The 16848-nt window shown below is 50.7% G+C and overlaps 6 protein-coding genes across 6 annotated transcripts; 1 reads left to right on the plus strand and 5 right to left on the minus strand.

The window, feature by feature from the left end:
* Nucleotides 1–1815: 1815 nt before the first annotated feature.
* Nucleotides 1816–3502, minus strand: EI90DRAFT_1859554 (uncharacterized protein). The gene is made up of 9 exons (XM_039052279.1): nucleotides 3218–3502; nucleotides 3107–3161; nucleotides 2765–3050; nucleotides 2663–2704; nucleotides 2549–2603; nucleotides 2369–2483; nucleotides 2197–2314; nucleotides 2058–2137; nucleotides 1816–2007 (listed from the first exon to the last, which is right to left on the minus strand). The coding sequence occupies exons 1-9, from the start codon at nucleotides 3373–3375 to the stop codon at nucleotides 1921–1923; spliced, it is 996 nt and encodes a 331-aa protein (XP_038913295.1). The 5' UTR covers nucleotides 3376–3502; the 3' UTR covers nucleotides 1816–1920.
* Nucleotides 3221–3848, plus strand: EI90DRAFT_3068936 (uncharacterized protein). The gene is made up of 3 exons (XM_039061124.1): nucleotides 3221–3331; nucleotides 3364–3534; nucleotides 3555–3848. The coding sequence occupies exons 2-3, from the start codon at nucleotides 3364–3366 to the stop codon at nucleotides 3741–3743; spliced, it is 360 nt and encodes a 119-aa protein (XP_038913296.1). The 5' UTR covers nucleotides 3221–3331; the 3' UTR covers nucleotides 3744–3848.
* Nucleotides 3849–5711: 1863 nt separating this feature from the next.
* On the minus strand, nucleotides 5712–6179 carry EI90DRAFT_3068940 (uncharacterized protein). The gene has a single exon (XM_039061125.1). It carries the CDS (start codon nucleotides 6164–6166, stop codon nucleotides 5801–5803), a length of 366 nt encoding a protein of 121 aa, XP_038913297.1. The 5' UTR covers nucleotides 6167–6179; the 3' UTR covers nucleotides 5712–5800.
* A 4626-nt stretch (nucleotides 6180–10805) lies between these two features.
* Nucleotides 10806–11556, minus strand: EI90DRAFT_1860335 (uncharacterized protein). Its single transcript, XM_039052280.1, has one exon. It carries the CDS (start codon nucleotides 11347–11349, stop codon nucleotides 10837–10839), a length of 513 nt encoding a protein of 170 aa, XP_038913298.1. The 5' UTR covers nucleotides 11350–11556; the 3' UTR covers nucleotides 10806–10836.
* A 1155-nt stretch (nucleotides 11557–12711) lies between these two features.
* On the minus strand, nucleotides 12712–13549 carry EI90DRAFT_3291167 (uncharacterized protein; the record flags this gene model as incomplete). Its single annotated transcript, XM_039067261.1, has 3 exons — nucleotides 13243–13549; nucleotides 12997–13108; nucleotides 12712–12896 (listed from the first exon to the last, which is right to left on the minus strand). The coding sequence occupies exons 1-3, from the start codon at nucleotides 13510–13512 to the stop codon at nucleotides 12712–12714; spliced, it is 567 nt and encodes a 188-aa protein (XP_038913299.1). The 5' UTR covers nucleotides 13513–13549.
* Nucleotides 13550–13977: 428 nt separating this feature from the next.
* Nucleotides 13978–14340, minus strand: EI90DRAFT_3127531 (uncharacterized protein; the record flags this gene model as incomplete). Its single annotated transcript, XM_039064019.1, has 3 exons — nucleotides 13978–14055; nucleotides 14113–14172; nucleotides 14233–14340. The coding sequence occupies 3 exons, from the start codon at nucleotides 14338–14340 to the stop codon at nucleotides 13978–13980; spliced, it is 246 nt and encodes an 81-aa protein (XP_038913300.1).
* Between the last annotated feature and the right edge of the window lie 2508 nt (nucleotides 14341–16848).

Consider the following 16848-nt stretch of genomic DNA (forward strand, 5'->3'; position numbering starts at 1 on the left):
ATTAATTTTCCCTTCGGATAGGCCACGACGTAGCGCTCCAACTCTTGCAGAATGGTGCTCCAGTTAATGGCTCGGCAGGCGGCCTGGCGCCGAAGTGGACTGGCTAACGCTTATTCACGTCGTCACTGTCGTTATCGATAGGCAGGTTACCAGCCTCTATAGACGTTATCGAAAGGAGGTCCTTCGCATCGTGAAAGTGGTATAAAATTTGCACTGAACCCGCTGGGACTGTTGACCCCACTACTCGACTTAAATGGCCCGCTTTGGATCATGCCTCAACTCGTTTGGCTGATCACTGGGACAACGTGAGCCGTTCACCTCACATAACATCTTCGAGTCACCTGCCCTCTAGTCCTGGTTTCGGACGTGAACGTGCTCTTGCCGCTCGCCAGCGAGGCGACAGGGTCATCGCCACCGCATGCTGACTTGCTGCCATCGATGGAAGGATACTAGTCAGTCCACACTGTGTTAATAAGGCCAGTGTGCCTGTAAAGTGCTGAACTTCCCGATGACATTGGTTGGTAGTTGCCTGCGCCAGTATCGATGCTGTCGCAGTGACGGTTGAAGTGCCTGTGTTAAGTGTGATGATATAGGGTCATTGTGCGGTAACTTGTGTACGGCCAGATGGGACACCGAGAGGATAGTGGGATAATTAATGAAAGGGGTTGTCGACGGGCCGGCAGCCTTTCAACATAGTTTCTAGCAAACCAGGCCTTGAGACACCATGGCCAATATTAGCACAAATTTGCATCATATCGTGCTGCTGGTGCTTAGCTTCAGATACTACTGGCTCCTAAATTCGGATTATTGTCTCTATTGTCCAGCTGAGTGGCAGAGACAAATTTGTCCGCAGACTACAGACACTTTTCGTTCTGGCAACCATCTTCACGGAAACCGGATAAGGGCTCAGAACCATCCAGTGTTCGTGATGATGCCGCTCCTAAGTAGTCATCATGCAGTTGCTATATGCTCTCGTGCCCCGACAAGTAACCCCTCTCTGCTTAGCCGAGAACTCGCACAGCAGGATACTCCGGTGCTAGCCCTCCCAATTTGACGACTTAATATCTGACGGAGCGGGGAATCAGAGAACTCGCGCAAAGCTTCATCATTGAAGGCATTCTTGCTCCACTAGGCTACCGTCAAGGATCACCTGCGACGAGCGGAAAAACCAAGCACATGGAAAGAAAGCGGAGCACTGGGTCTTCAGGCAAAACTGTCTTTCGCTCATGCCTCGGACATGAAAACGAGGACTTCATGGCCAACTCACGTCGAGTCACGAACGGTGCATTGGTTGGAGGCTTGCCAATGATCCCCGAAACACTTTCAGCAACAAGGAAGGTGCACAAAATGTCCATTAGAATGCTGAAACTAGTTGCACGTAATGATGCCTCAAATTCTGTTGGAGATATGGTCAGAAAAAAGCCCCATGTCAACACATGGCTTTGATTCCCACCTCCAATAATCGGGATCCGAAACTTGAACAGCGAAGGCGGCCACAATTCCGCTCTTCCCGGGAAGATAAGCCCGGATGGCACGCGTGGCATTTCTCATGAAATCACAGCTATTCTGAGTGCGATTCTTGCAGACCGAAACTTCGAACGAGTCCACAAAGTGCCCTGCGCCACATCCTGGGACGATAATCTGGACGAGGAGGCGATAATCATTCAGATTGGCACGCCCCCCCCATGACAATGCAACTCACCTTGTGTAGTGTTTTTGAGGGATGCCCTGTAGACCGAACAGATCCAAAGGTGCCACTTGTCTTGGTTGCGTTCCCCTCCATCCATGCACAAATTTGGGTGACCCCAACATAATTTGGCCTATTAGACTTAGGGGAAATATGAACGTTGTAGATGGAGTTGTTTGAGGAGATAGCAGTTGCGATAGTGTTCTGAGATGGAAGGACGTTACTTGGTGGTCTCAGCTTTGTTTCGACTGGCTCACCGAAGGTGGCCCACTCATGAGATCTCGAGCTGGTCCAACGGGTCCATCGACCAAGGAGCATTCCTAAGGGAAACAAACTAAGAAATGGCAATGCAATCTGACTCCAGGCATACCGGTGCTATGTGGTACCACCAGCAATTTGTCAATCCTCTGTTACCCCACTTGCCCTGGAAGCTGAGCCACGAAAATGTACCTGGCGCCAGCAAAACGATATCAGAGATGCCGCGAATGGAGAAAGAACAGCTTCCCCACCCTTGTAAGCTCCCCCTGGGATATACATCATGGGGAACAAGTTTGCCTTGGCATCCCATTTCGGACCACCATTAGCCGTGACATCGACAAGTTGGTCGGTGAGTTGACCGTAGCTGACCTGTCATGAATGGTTCGTCTGAGCATGCACTGCCAGCTGCTGAGAGACTCCTACATTCTGGTACACATGCTTTCCAGGGGAGTCCCAAATGCCGTGTGAGCCCTGTGCTACCCACCCAATAGGGCGATCCTCGCCAGGTACTTTTGGGACGTCAGCCCAGCGTATGGTCCTGGAAGATGAAATGGTAGAAACACTTCGGCATGAGTTATATTTGTAGGATAATATTTCTCGTACCCGGTAGACTGACTTCCTCCCGAATGAGCATTGTAATCCGCGCTCACGGCAACGCCTAGAAATCGAAGAATCGGCGATCAGGGGACAGACCCGCGTCCCCAGCGCAGAGCGCACCGTTGACAGTCCGAACAGACATTCTCTCCCAGTCACTCACATCTGGACGATCCACGTCAGTTCGAACATAATATCACACCCAAGCCTGGATGGCACGCTCACGGTCATCAACTTCTCCAACCACTTTTACTATCTTGCCTTGATTCCACGGATAGTACGTCCAATAGTAGAAGTCTACCACTCCATTTCCTTTGGGAGCGATGAAGGTATAGACGGGAACACGAGTCGTCTTTGGGTTCTTTCCAGCAAGGAACGTCCCCAGAGCGTTCGTATAATTTTGGACGGTAAGGAAAGTTCCTTGGCCATTGCTTGGCAAGGACGACGCAAGGTTCGTGCTCGTAAGGAGAGGTGGCTGGTTGGGGACGAGGTTTCCTTTGTCGTCATACACCTAAACAGTGGTATTGAACGCTCCGCCCAGACTGTCCACCAAGTGGCAGCGCTCACCTTGAAGTTCGGAAACATAAACTCGATAGAGCTTGGCAAGAAGGCTTCACTTGGACTAAGGACTTCATTCAGCGGAGCGCCAAATGTGCGTAAGAAGTGAAGTAAACATACTGCAAACGAAACTGAGGCGCATACTTGCGTGCGAGATCCTCATGCGGAATTGTAGCGCAAACACAACCCGTGCAAAAAAGTAGAATGGCCACGCTGCAAGCAAGAAAAGAGGGCTGATTGCATTCAAGGGGTAAGAGACAGCTGCCATGCTCGTGCATCCACAACGTTTACTGACCATCCTAATAATAGTCGTAGGTTGTGGAGGCGAAGGGACGTTGATCAATTACCTTTTAAATGCGTCCCTAAAACCCTTCGAACCCTGTCAGATGGACAAGTATAGGCTGGCGCTCACACCGCCGCATGATTCTTTTCTTTTCGTCCCCATCATCCCGTGAAGCAAGCAACGAGTAGGTCTGTCTGGTGGCAGTGTAAGGTCTCCGAACTTCCGTCGGCGAGAGCAAGGCTGTTACTATTAGATCGACAAGTCATGACTCACGACACCACCCGGCCCCGGCGCGAACACACTGTGCACCATGCACCGCCTCGTCATTGCTTTTCCGTACAACGACGCCAGGGTTGGACTTGATGGTCCCACGGCGAAATAACAGAGGTCTGTCTGACGACGACAGAGCCACACGTTAGGGTCCTCGCACAATGTAAGGCCACTCGGAAGAAAATGGGCCCCAAGTTCGTAAGTGGCAAGATTGAATGAAATGCCAATGGGTGACGAATGGAAGCCCAAGCTTTGTTCCGATGATTGCGCGAGAATCGCACAACCGTTATCTGAGACGGCGGTTCCAGCAGAATATAAACCAGTGGCAAGAGCGCCGAGCTTCACAGAGGCCATTTCATCGCCGAGGACTGTTACGTTCCCATCGATATCTTCCATTGACGAATCTGATCCAGACCGAGTTCTTGACAGAATTGGGCCGCAATCGACAGATTTTACGCTGATGATCGATGTCAGCGATTTCGATGACGCCATGATCAAACCCTAGTGCAACATAAAGACCATCTAGGGAGAGTGCGGCGCAACTTCACAATGCCACTACGAACATCATTTCCTTTATATATAATTTAATCCTTGGTACGACCGCATGATGCTCGTGTCTATATTAGCCAAATTGTTTAGCATTTACCAGTGCGCTCGTTGGCAGTGCTTACTAGCTCGTCACTCCCTTGGCTATCCACTCGATGCCTTTTGTGCTGCAACATTGCTTAGAATTGTGGGGGAAGTTTCTGATGTGTGTACCATTCACTATTTCTGCAGCGTTAGGTTTGGCAATATACATAACATTATTGTGAGTGTTTGGCGGGCCTCTGGCGTCCCTGCGGAAGTACAGCAAGGTGCTACTGGTGAGAGGGGAATAAGTTAAGTGGGAATTGATGATGCAGCCTTTCGAATAAGGATTCAAAGACGCGTTGTCGACTTGAGCCAAGCCCATCATGGCATGCATACATTGCATTCAGGCCGCCGAATGAGATATTAGTGATTCGTAGATTTTTTATTGGTTGAATTGCCTGCGCTGGCAATTGCACATCTCATCATGGCCCTTCCCCAATTCTCTTCCCAATATGTACCCACTTCGTCGCGTTACATAACCACGAGATGGAGCCGGGTAGTTATGGCCATCCGAACAACTGGGGATGAGAGGGGGTGGGACGAGGCTTGGGAGCAGTGCGGCATGCACGACGGAAGCATGGGTCAAAAGAAATACACCTGTACACTATATCGAGCTACGATGTGTACGGCTACATACACTGGAAGCATAGTATCATAGAGGTTGAGTGTGAAGACATTGTCACCTCATATTCCTTAACAACTGCACTCAACTCCAGTCCGAAACGTCCAGGGCGCCCTTCCCAATCGCGTTTTCCAGACGCGATTCTGTGAATTACGGAGTGATGAACAATAAATGGGAACTATACCTCTATCTTGCATGCATCGCTGATGATTTCCCCCGGATGACCGGTGAAGGAAACAACCAGAGCCAACTCCCCACGCTACATGTCCAAGCTCCCAGTCGCTTCTGACCGACGCAGCTTTCCTCAAGCTGGCCGCCAACTTATTCGTGGAATGGGCTATGACGCGTCGTTCTACACATTGGTCCCAAACGGATGGAGTTGCAGGAACACCTTTCGGATGTGCAGTTGACCTACCTTCTCTTACTCCTGCTGTGGGCTGCCTCGCGGTAACCTACAAAGCACCAGGTGAAAACACATTCTGAAGAAATTGTGTAGAGGATGAGCGATTAATAGAGATACATAAGGTGGCAAAGAAAGGATCAGAGGATAAGTAGGGATAACCGATTGAGAGACAGAACATAGAAACGTTAATTTGAGCACGCATTGCTTTACGTTGCTCCGCTGTTAATTGGCAAGGTTCGTACTTGTAATTTGGAAAAAGTGGCAGAAAGCCAAAGGAGAAACTGGAAAAATAAAAGTAAAAATAAAACTACAGCACTCAGGATTCCCATGTAGTCCCCTACCATGGTACTAACTAAGCGGTACTCAACTTAACTTCGCAGATCAGACGGGATGCGGTGCTTTCCGAGTCCTATGGCCGCAGATGTCCAGGTCCGCATTTCTACCTCTGATGAATATAATTACATAATAGGGATCAGGGCTGATGAATCGACACTATTAAAAAGCACATGTATGAAGACGAAACGATGTGCGATAAATCTGAGATTTCGACGATAATCTGTTCACCACTGTTACCGTGTGAGGTGCCATTGGAAACAGGAGACCGGCGATTGATATGGAGACGAAAATGAAATGGGAAAAACAATGAGAGGTAAATTGTCGAGATAACCAACACGCATGTAGAAAAATGAGGGAAAGAGACAAAAACAAGGAGATCCGAGGATAAACAGGTAAACGACTGGCGCGCGTGACGCGCAACCACGTAATTTTGACGACTAATCCATTCAACATATTCGCCCTCGGCCGGTGCAAACATTTCATCGCAACGATTGATACGATCGTGTTTCGCCTAACGAAGTGCATGCTGACGGTGATTGCCCACTTTGTAGATCACGGGGGTAGTAGAGGGAACCATTATTGAAGGAAAGATCTGTTACGAGCTGGTATCAACTTGACTGGTGCATACCCCAATTCTTCGACAAATGCATCTTCATTGCTTGTGTACTAGGGCCTCTGTGCTGGCCGTGCGCTGAACATAACTTGTTATCGAAGGCGGGCCAAATTACATATGTAAGCTTCGGGGGAGACATGAGGGTTACGAACCTCAATCATAGCCAAAACAAGATGATGTTGCGGAAATTGAATTTTCGAGCCCAATGCAGTGCTGTTTCCCTTCTGTGAATTTTAGGGTGGGAGTCAGTGAAATCCCAGCGAGGATTGGCCATATAAACCATAAACGCGTAAAGGAGAATCATGCCTAATTCATGAGAGAGCGTCAACTTTCAAAGAAGGGGTCCTAGAGCAAGAAAACTAGATCTCGAAACCCTACAGCCCGTCACGCACCCTTGTTGAACAACGAGAGCTACAACGCCCACATTACAATTACATGCGAGTCAGTCAAGGCTCCATTTTGTTTCGACAAATTCTTTTATTCTCCGTGGGCAGACGATGACCGACACATCACTCGCCGATTTACTAGCCCCATAGCAAAATGAGTGTGTAGGCTCTTCAAAATCAGCGTATGCCGATAATCATGTTTATGATCAAGAAACTCACTGGGATTCACGCAGTAGGTCACTATCTGGAGAATTCGATTGGAAAGATATAGAGGGAGAAGAACTGTCCGTTTAGCGGACTTTCAAGCCAAGTTTACATACTCGGTTAATTGTGCGTTCGCGGCCCTCGGAAACTCTATGGCTCGAGGATGGATTGTTTGAGATTTGACGCTTCGGCCCGCGCCAGTCACTGTCCTAAGATTGGCTAGAGGTAAGATGCGGGAGAGAGGACAGAAGAGTTCAGGCGATGTGCCGTGTCTAGCGAGCGTTCACATTGCTGTTACGTGATGTATGGATGAAGGAAAGATAACGCACTCATCAAAACTATGTTTCCTACTGCCTAAATGTCAAATTTGGTCCCATTGACCCATATAGCGGCAGTCGTCCGTTCGTGAACGCGGTCCAGTTGAGGAGATGGAGCACGTATGAATCAACGGCTTTCCGTAAAGATCCAAAGGCGTCCCGTGTAGCTCTTGAACCTCGGGTAGAATGCGAGTGGGAGTTAGGCGTTGTCGTGCAGATGCAAGCTAGCAGCTTCTACACACCCCGTTAGAGGGAGAGAATCCTGGGGCGCAAGTGCTGCGTCGAGTCTACTGAGGCTGCATGCGCAGGAGATCTAGATCCACATGAATCTCGGATGAGGGGGCTACGATGGCGCACGTAGTTGGTGGGCGAACCAGCACACTGTCATCGTCCAAAAGACCGTTTGGGAGGGAATGCGGAAGCAAGCGCAGAGCAGAGGGACTTCCGTTTACAGTATGAGTCGCCACATTCATTTCTCTTCTCACACATCTGAGTTTTCGTAGAGTTTTCGCAACACCCAACGCTCGTTATCTATATCCCTCTTGATGGGATGCAGAACGAGCTAATACCTTCCACTCCAAAGTAAGAGCCTGAAGGAGTACCTCCGAAATCATTCCCCGCGCACGACCATCCAGGTCCATCCGATCAGTCCTGATCGCGGTGGTAAGCTCATGAGTGCCCTGAGCTGAAAGTTCCTTCCTCAAAGAAGCCCCCAGTGCGGAGCCAGCGAAAATTTCATAGCCTCCTTGTCATATACTTGGGGCGTACGCTGTAACGCCCGAAGCAGGCGCCTCTCGATTGCTCCGTGATCGATTATCCTTCCCCACAAAAATTTGGGGGTTCCCGCTGGGATTACAGGGACTTGTTAGTCACCCAAGCTTACGGAACGAGTGGTTTGCTGCCAGTAGGCTGAGTCCTGGGTTACTCAGAACAGAGGGACTTCATCCTTTTTCAGGGGTTCGTGATGCTGACGTCCGCATCTCCTCTGTGCGCTGGGACGAGAAGGGGTTCGTTGGGATAGGCATGGATACAATGTTCCCTTCAGCCACAAGCTGATATTGTAGTGAGTATAGTGAGACACAGTCCTCCGGCCGTACTCCCACCAGACGGGCAGTATCATCAGGCATCAGGATACAGCACCAGTCCTCGCTAGATCCAGTGCCTCGCGATGCCTAATTACCCCTGCCTCTGTAGGTAGTTGAGCGCCGGGTGGATGGTTGGGATGTTGGTTACGTATTGGAACCGTTTAGTCGCATGCCGGGCAACCTGTACCTCCTACAGGATCTGTACCCGATATTTGACAGCATCCCTGCGTTTCAGTGGATACTTGTGAGTTAGCGGACTGCAGTTGCTATGAGATGGATGGCAACTACGTCGCTGACACTGCAAGCTGTACTGGGGCTGTCATCATCGTAGAGGTGAATGCACCTGGCATCGATAACCGCCAAACGCAATGAAGATGCATGGGCAGGGAATGAGAGATCTGCTATGCTGTTGAGGGACCAGCTCCCTTAGCCCTAACTGGTGCGCGCAATCGAAGGTTAATGTCGAACCTTCTGTCCGCATTCTAACTTTCATACCCGTAAGTAACGCTGTTCCCCAACGCATTACTATGGGCTTCACAATGGCATGACGTGGTCAGACATGGGAAGCCGTGTACGAGCGATGAAATGGTCTCGCCACACAATGAATTGGAGTTAAGCGCCCAGTGCAAGATTTTTCCCTTGCATTTTCACCCAGATGCTGGCTCCTGTGTCTGGCCAGTGCGCGTTATTGGCGTGCTTTCTCTGCGATCTTGGCCTGTCTGGTGCTGTGCGTGCCTTCAGATCGTGCTTGCCTTTGGGCAACGAAACACGTGGCGGAATTTATAGACCGTTCATCCGGCGCAGTGCAGCCGGTGAATCGAGCCTTCCCCATTCGTTAGCATAATCAACTAGCTCTCAATATGCTTGTTGCATATAAATACTTATTGATGAATTAAACTCAATTTTCTGATTTTTCGACTGTGTTCAATGGTGCATCCTCGCAGCATCGTCAGACTTCTCCTCATTTTTCAGCCCTTTTCAAACCCTTCTACTCTCTCACTATGCCTGCGGCTGATGGCAGGAGTTGGTTCATGAACCCCTGTGTCGAAAAGATCCCTCGAAAACAAGGAGAACCGAACCGGCTAAGAAGATCTGGTCACCCGATCTAATGAATACCATCACTACCTAATGACAGCACCCCTATTCAGCTGAAATGCTCATTCTGCGTCTGCGGAAACGTCGACGAAAAAGGACGGGAGGGATTCTCGGTTCCTCTCTAGCCCTAGATGTTGGCGACACTGCGATAAGTACTACACTCTTGAGCAGAAATCCCAACATCCTCGGGACATGACGGACTTCGTGCTCCAGCGCGGCGACAGCTTTGGGCCACAGTCTCATCAGGACGCACGAGACGGAGTCAATTGGACCAACAACAAGCCATAAATAGCTTATTCGGCTAATATCCTGATGCATCTTCCTGATGAGCGGGTGTTTCCTGCCGTGGTTTTTCGACGCGCCTTCTTTCGCCCTCCTTGCATCGACTTGGCTTGTCCCCTCACCCCCTGTTCACGGTAATTGTAGCGGTGCACTGCTCCAGCAATTTCGCGGTTGAACGAAGCCAAGCGGTCTACTAACAGATGAGAAATCGCAAAAGTTGTGAAATATCAGCTAGGCGATCTCTGATCGTGTTCATATTGTTAGGTAGAACTTCGATGAAGAAAACCACTTAATTTGGAAAAGCCATTTAATGCTGAAGTGCGGTCATGCGAGGCGAGGATTGAATGGTCGTGAAATGCATAAAAGGGCGGCCTGAGCCTTGGTCTCCCCGTCAGCTCCTCGCCCCCTTCTCTCATGCATAGATCACGGCCTCCATCCCTGCTGCGGATCACCCTCTGACGCTCCTCGGCAGCTCCGAACCCTTTCGCCTCACGGATGGGGCCCTCCCAATCTCTCTCCGTTGTACATGCTATGATAGGCTCCGCCTTTGGGGTCCCTTCACACACCGGTTCGCCGTTCACGCATGGTTCTACAGCTGCGAGCCACCTCTAGGTAAGCGACCTGGACTCTGCCTTCACCTTCCAACTAAAACGTCCTCGTAGCTCCCATGTCCTCGCAACCTGGCCGTACCCATATCCTCGGTGAATCCGCTTGCAGATCAGTCCTCTTTCCGCGCTGGCTATCTTGGCTACCCGACTTAACCCCCCTGCGAATGTTTGGACCGAGATCAACTTATTCCTGCAATAGGAGGGCTATGACGAATCGTTCTACACATTGGCCCCTCGACACTTTATGACGGGAGAATGGCCAGCCCAAACGGATTGCATGTGGGGATTCATATATCGCCTTTCTATCCACTGGATGCATAGCTTCAGAAAACGGCCTACCTTCTCTTACCGGCTTCAACAGGTCTGCTTCATCGATTCAACATATTCTATGGCACGCTTTGCTCGGGGCTCTCGGCCTTTTCCTTTCGGGGTGCAAACATTTCATCGCAACGGACGGGGCTGCTTGTGGTTAGACCGTTGTTATAGGCTCTCCCTGTGTCTTTCGCCTTTCAACTTGGGGCAATCGCTGCGTCCTCTTTCTTAGTGTGCTTATCGTTCAGTGCGTATTACAGGACCACGTGGCGTTGAATCGTAGGATTGTCTTGTTATGCTCGGCTCTGCTGGCTCCGACTCTGGAGGCATTCGCGTACAACATGCTGTGGACACACTGACTCCGGGCCACATTTCCAATAGGAGTGATAAAGACATCGCCTCGGCGCACAAGCCGTACGCGCCATGCCCTTAGTTAGCCATGTTCTCTCTAAGCTTATTTGTGCAATTTTTCTTTCCAGGTGTCGAGCGGTCCGTCTCTGATTGCATTGGGAGAGAGGCACTCCATCGGGGCGCTCCAACGGCGCCGGTATGTACCATGCTTCCACGGGCGCGAGCGTCCGTTGGTCATACCCCTTTCCTGTGTTAGGGTGGGCATCAGCCCTGCAGATCGGTTGCACTGCATGATGTCCACCCAGCAGGTTTGGCCGTAAGTCACATTTTCCCTCCCGGATTCGAACTACTGCTGATGTCCCCATATGCCCAGGAATATCTATCGCTGCCCTCCTTGGGCAAGGCTGCGAGTTATGGTGCGTGGACCAAAGGTGCTTTGTATATCCCTTGACCATTGAGGGTTCGTTGTATCAAGAGGCCGGCTCACCCCGCAGGCTCCAGCCTCGACTCGATGACAGACTCGGCGAAGCCTACGGAACGAGTTGACGTCTTTCCCAAATGGCGCCAAGGCTGGACGAGGAAGCAGTTCCTGGCCGTGCAGGGCGAGAACCAGGACGACGAGCATAACATACGCTCCATCCTACGACGACAAAGGAAAAGCACGTGTCATACTCATTTCTCATGCTTATAAATTTGCCAGGGTAGTCTGGCTGCCACATACCCCTCTTGGACAACTCACAGACCCTAGTTTGTTTTATTTTCGATACTAACATATTTTCCCACCATTGTCCGCTTGCCCATGACAGGCCACATGTACGTAGCCTGATAATACATCGCAGCTTCACTGTTTACATCGCCCGCCTCGTGTTTATGCGCCACCCTGAGTTCGACTACTGAACATAGAAATGCATTCCGTATGTTGTACTTGACAGTGAATCAAGAAGTACCAACCTCGAACTCGAGAGAACCAAAAATGCCAAAGAACACAGCAATCGGAGGTCCCATGGAGGATTCTGGTGTCGTTTTCCAAGTTGGGACGAAGCTTCTGTCTTCTGGAGGAACAGGAGTTCGCTATCCGGGTGCAACTTCTATTCCTGCCAGGTCCCACTTTTTAACCGTATTTTCACCCGTTGACGCCGCCCTAACTGTGTCTTCATTCCAATGTTATAATGGAGGCTGGCCGCCTGTCCGTGCCTTTCGACCGACCTGCACTTGACTTGATTCTCGCGCCCTCGTGCTTAAGTCGCCCCCGTCGTAGGTGAGGCCAGTCATTGGCCACTGCCACAATGTTTTTACTCACTGAGGATGTGTCCGTCTTAGTATTGGACCTCGTTGCCTACTGTCAAGCCGCAAAACTGTCCCATATCGGATCCAGCTTGGCCTTCTACTACTGACGACACTTATTTCCCCAGCAACTCCCTTCGTTTCACAGGTCCGCGCTTTCGCCGTGTCTACGCCACATTTTTGTTCGGATGTTCACAGTCCTCCCGATTTCATAAGTCACTGTCATTCCAATAGTGTCCTCCTCTCAGTTGAAACTTGCCGGAATACATGGGCCCGTAGGCCGATCCGACCAAGTGTTCCCTTCAAAGGGACAAGCGACATGGCTATGATGTGTATGCTGTACCGCCTCGCTCCCAATACAGAGCAAGGAGGTGGTGAAATCGGCAAGGGGCGGGTAATTCTGTTCGCAGCATCTTCTCCGAATTTTGGGTAGCGCCAAGGACGACATGGGCCCCAGTTTATACAAAGGCCGAGTCACATGTCACGGGGGTTAATAGGTTCATGTCCGATTATCTCCATCTTTGCCCCGAGCACTACCCAAAATTCGGAGAAGATGCTGCGAACAGAATTACCCGCCCCTTGCCGATTTCACCACCTCCTTGCTCTGTATTGGGAGCGAGGCGGTACAGCATACACATCATAGCCATGTCGCTTGTCCCTTTGAAGGGAACACTTGGTCGGATCGGCCTACGGGCCCATGTATTCCGGCAAGTTTCAACTGAGAGGAGGACACTATTGGAATGACAGTGACTTATGAAATCGGGAGGACTGTGAACATCCGAACAAAAATGTGGCGTAGACACGGCGAAAGCGCGGACCTGTGAAACGAAGGGAGTTGCTGGGGAAATAAGTGTCGTCAGTAGTAGAAGGCCAAGCTGGATCCGATATGGGACAGTTTTGCGGCTTGACAGTAGGCAACGAGGTCCAATACTAAGACGGACACATCCTCAGTGAGTAAAAACATTGTGGCAGTGGCCAATGACTGGCCTCACCTACGACGGGGGCGACTTAAGCACGAGGGCGCGAGAATCAAGTCAAGTGCAGGTCGGTCGAAAGGCACGGACAGGCGGCCAGCCTCCATTATAACATTGGAATGAAGACACAGTTAGGGCGGCGTCAACGGGTGAAAATACGGTTAAAAAGTGGGACCTGGCAGGAATAGAAGTTGCACCCGGATAGCGAACTCCTGTTCCTCCAGAAGACAGAAGCTTCGTCCCAACTTGGAAAACGACACCAGAATCCTCCATGGGACCTCCGATTGCTGTGTTCTTTGGCATTTTTGGTTCTCTCGAGTTCGAGGTTGGTACTTCTTGATTCACTGTCAAGTACAACATACGGAATGCATTTCTATGTTCAGTAGTCGAACTCAGGGTGGCGCATAAACACGAGGCGGGCGATGTAAACAGTGAAGCTGCGATGTATTATCAGGCTACGTACATGTGGCCTGTCATGGGCAAGCGGACAATGGTGGGAAAATATGTTAGTATCGAAAATAAAACAAACTAGGGTCTGTGAGTTGTCCAAGAGGGGTATGTGGCAGCCAGACTACCCTGGCAAATTTATAAGCATGAGAAATGAGTATGACACGTGCTTTTCCTTTGTCGTCGTAGGATGGAGCGTATGTTATGCTCGTCGTCCTGGTTCTCGCCCTGCACGGCCAGGAACTGCTTCCTCGTCCAGCCTTGGCGCCATTTGGGAAAGACGTCAACTCGTTCCGTAGGCTTCGCCGAGTCTGTCATCGAGTCGAGGCTGGAGCCTGCGGGGTGAGCCGGCCTCTTGATACAACGAACCCTCAATGGTCAAGGGATATACAAAGCACCTTTGGTCCACGCACCATAACTCGCAGCCTTGCCCAAGGAGGGCAGCGATAGATATTCCTGGGCATATGGGGACATCAGCAGTAGTTCGAATCCGGGAGGGAAAATGTGACTTACGGCCAAACCTGCTGGGTGGACATCATGCAGTGCAACCGATCTGCAGGGCTGATGCCCACCCTAACACAGGAAAGGGGTATGACCAACGGACGCTCGCGCCCGTGGAAGCATGGTACATACCGGCGCCGTTGGAGCGCCCCGATGGAGTGCCTCTCTCCCAATGCAATCAGAGACGGACCGCTCGACACCTGGAAAGAAAAATTGCACAAATAAGCTTAGAGAGAACATGGCTAACTAAGGGCATGGCGCGTACGGCTTGTGCGCCGAGGCGATGTCTTTATCACTCCTATTGGAAATGTGGCCCGGAGTCAGTGTGTCCACAGCATGTTGTACGCGAATGCCTCCAGAGTCGGAGCCAGCAGAGCCGAGCATAACAAGACAATCCTACGATTCAACGCCACGTGGTCCTGTAATACGCACTGAACGATAAGCACACTAAGAAAGAGGACGCAGCGATTGCCCCAAGTTGAAAGGCGAAAGACACAGGGAGAGCCTATAACAACGGTCTAACCACAAGCAGCCCCGTCCGTTGCGATGAAATGTTTGCACCCCGAAAGGAAAAGGCCGAGAGCCCCGAGCAAAGCGTGCCATAGAATATGTTGAATCGATGAAGCAGACCTGTTGAAGCCGGTAAGAGAAGGTAGGCCGTTTTCTGAAGCTATGCATCCAGTGGATAGAAAGGCGATATATGAATCCCCACATGCAATCCGTTTGGGCTGGCCATTCTCCCGTCATAAAGTGTCGAGGGGCCAATGTGTAGAACGATTCGTCATAGCCCTCCTATTGCAGGAATAAGTTGATCTCGGTCCAAACATTCGCAGGGGGGTTAAGTCGGGTAGCCAAGATAGCCAGCGCGGAAAGAGGACTGATCTGCAAGCGGATTCACCGAGGATATGGGTACGGCCAGGTTGCGAGGACATGGGAGCTACGAGGACGTTTTAGTTGGAAGGTGAAGGCAGAGTCCAGGTCGCTTACCTAGAGGTGGCTCGCAGCTGTAGAACCATGCGTGAACGGCGAACCGGTGTGTGAAGGGACCCCAAAGGCGGAGCCTATCATAGCATGTACAACGGAGAGAGATTGGGAGGGCCCCATCCGTGAGGCGAAAGGGTTCGGAGCTGCCGAGGAGCGTCAGAGGGTGATCCGCAGCAGGGATGGAGGCCGTGATCTATGCATGAGAGAAGGGGGCGAGGAGCTGACGGGGAGACCAAGGCTCAGGCCGCCCTTTTATGCATTTCACGACCATTCAATCCTCGCCTCGCATGACCGCACTTCAGCATTAAATGGCTTTTCCAAATTAAGTGGTTTTCTTCATCGAAGTTCTACCTAACAATATGAACACGATCAGAGATCGCCTAGCTGATATTTCACAACTTTTGCGATTTCTCATCTGTTAGTAGACCGCTTGGCTTCGTTCAACCGCGAAATTGCTGGAGCAGTGCACCGCTACAATTACCGTGAACAGGGGGTGAGGGGACAAGCCAAGTCGATGCAAGGAGGGCGAAAGAAGGCGCGTCGAAAAACCACGGCAGGAAACACCCGCTCATCAGGAAGATGCATCAGGATATTAGCCGAATAAGCTATTTATGGCTTGTTGTTGGTCCAATTGACTCCGTCTCGTGCGTCCTGATGAGACTGTGGCCCAAAGCTGTCGCCGCGCTGGAGCACGAAGTCCGTCATGTCCCGAGGATGTTGGGATTTCTGCTCAAGAGTGTAGTACTTATCGCAGTGTCGCCAACATCTAGGGCTAGAGAGGAACCGAGAATCCCTCCCGTCCTTTTTCGTCGACGTTTCCGCAGACGCAGAATGAGCATTTCAGCTGAATAGGGGTGCTGTCATTAGGTAGTGATGGTATTCATTAGATCGGGTGACCAGATCTTCTTAGCCGGTTCGGTTCTCCTTGTTTTCGAGGGATCTTTTCGACACAGGGGTTCATGAACCAACTCCTGCCATCAGCCGCAGGCATAGTGAGAGAGTAGAAGGGTTTGAAAAGGGCTGAAAAATGAGGAGAAGTCTGACGATGCTGCGAGGATGCACCATTGAACACAGTCGAAAAATCAGAAAATTGAGTTTAATTCATCAATAAGTATTTATATGCAACAAGCATATTGAGAGCTAGTTGATTATGCTAACGAATGGGGAAGGCTCGATTCACCGGCTGCACTGCGCCGGATGAACGGTCTATAAATTCCGCCACGTGTTTCGTTGCCCAAAGGCAAGCACGATCTGAAGGCACGCACAGCACCAGACAGGCCAAGATCGCAGAGAAAGCACGCCAATAACGCGCACTGGCCAGACACAGGAGCCAGCATCTGGGTGAAAATGCAAGGGAAAAATCTTGCACTGGGCGCTTAACTCCAATTCATTGTGTGGCGAGACCATTTCATCGCTCGTACACGGCTTCCCATGTCTGACCACGTCATGCCATTGTGAAGCCCATAGTAATGCGTTGGGGAACAGCGTTACTTACGGGTATGAAAGTTAGAATGCGGACAGAAGGTTCGACATTAACCTTCGATTGCGCGCACCAGTTAGGGCTAAGGGAGCTGGTCCCTCAACAGCATAGCAGATCTCTCATTCCCTGCCCATGCATCTTCATTGCGTTTGGCGGTTATCGATGCCAGGTGCATTCACCTCTACGATGATGACAGCCCCAGTACAGCTTGCAGTGTCAGCGACGTAGTTGCCATCCATCTCATAGCAACTGCAGTCCGCTAACTCACAAGTATCCACTGAAAC

This window comes from Cantharellus anzutake (assembly GCF_015039405.1).
Source record: "Cantharellus anzutake strain C23 chromosome Unknown EI90scaffold_43, whole genome shotgun sequence".
Taxonomy (NCBI): domain Eukaryota; kingdom Fungi; phylum Basidiomycota; class Agaricomycetes; order Cantharellales; family Hydnaceae; genus Cantharellus; species Cantharellus anzutake.

Coding starts and splice junctions, on each gene's coding strand:
- EI90DRAFT_1859554 (XM_039052279.1), bottom strand. CDS start 3,375: ATGCACGAGCATGGCAGCTGTCTCTTACCCCTTGAATGCAATCAGCCC. Junction 2,315..2,368: donor GAAAGCATGTGTACCAGAAT/GTAGGAGTCTCT, acceptor CATTCATGACAG/GTCAGCTACGGTCAACTCAC. Junction 2,008..2,057: donor GGTGGTACCACATAGCACCG/GTATGCCTGGAG, acceptor TGTTTCCCTTAG/GAATGCTCCTTGGTCGATGG.
- EI90DRAFT_3068936 (XM_039061124.1), top strand. CDS start 3,364: ATGCTCGTGCATCCACAACGTTTACTGACCATCCTAATAATAGTCGTA.
- EI90DRAFT_1860335 (XM_039052280.1), bottom strand. CDS start 11,349: ATGGTCAAGGGATATACAAAGCACCTTTGGTCCACGCACCATAACTCG.
- EI90DRAFT_3068940 (XM_039061125.1), bottom strand. CDS start 6,166: ATGCACTTCGTTAGGCGAAACACGATCGTATCAATCGTTGCGATGAAA.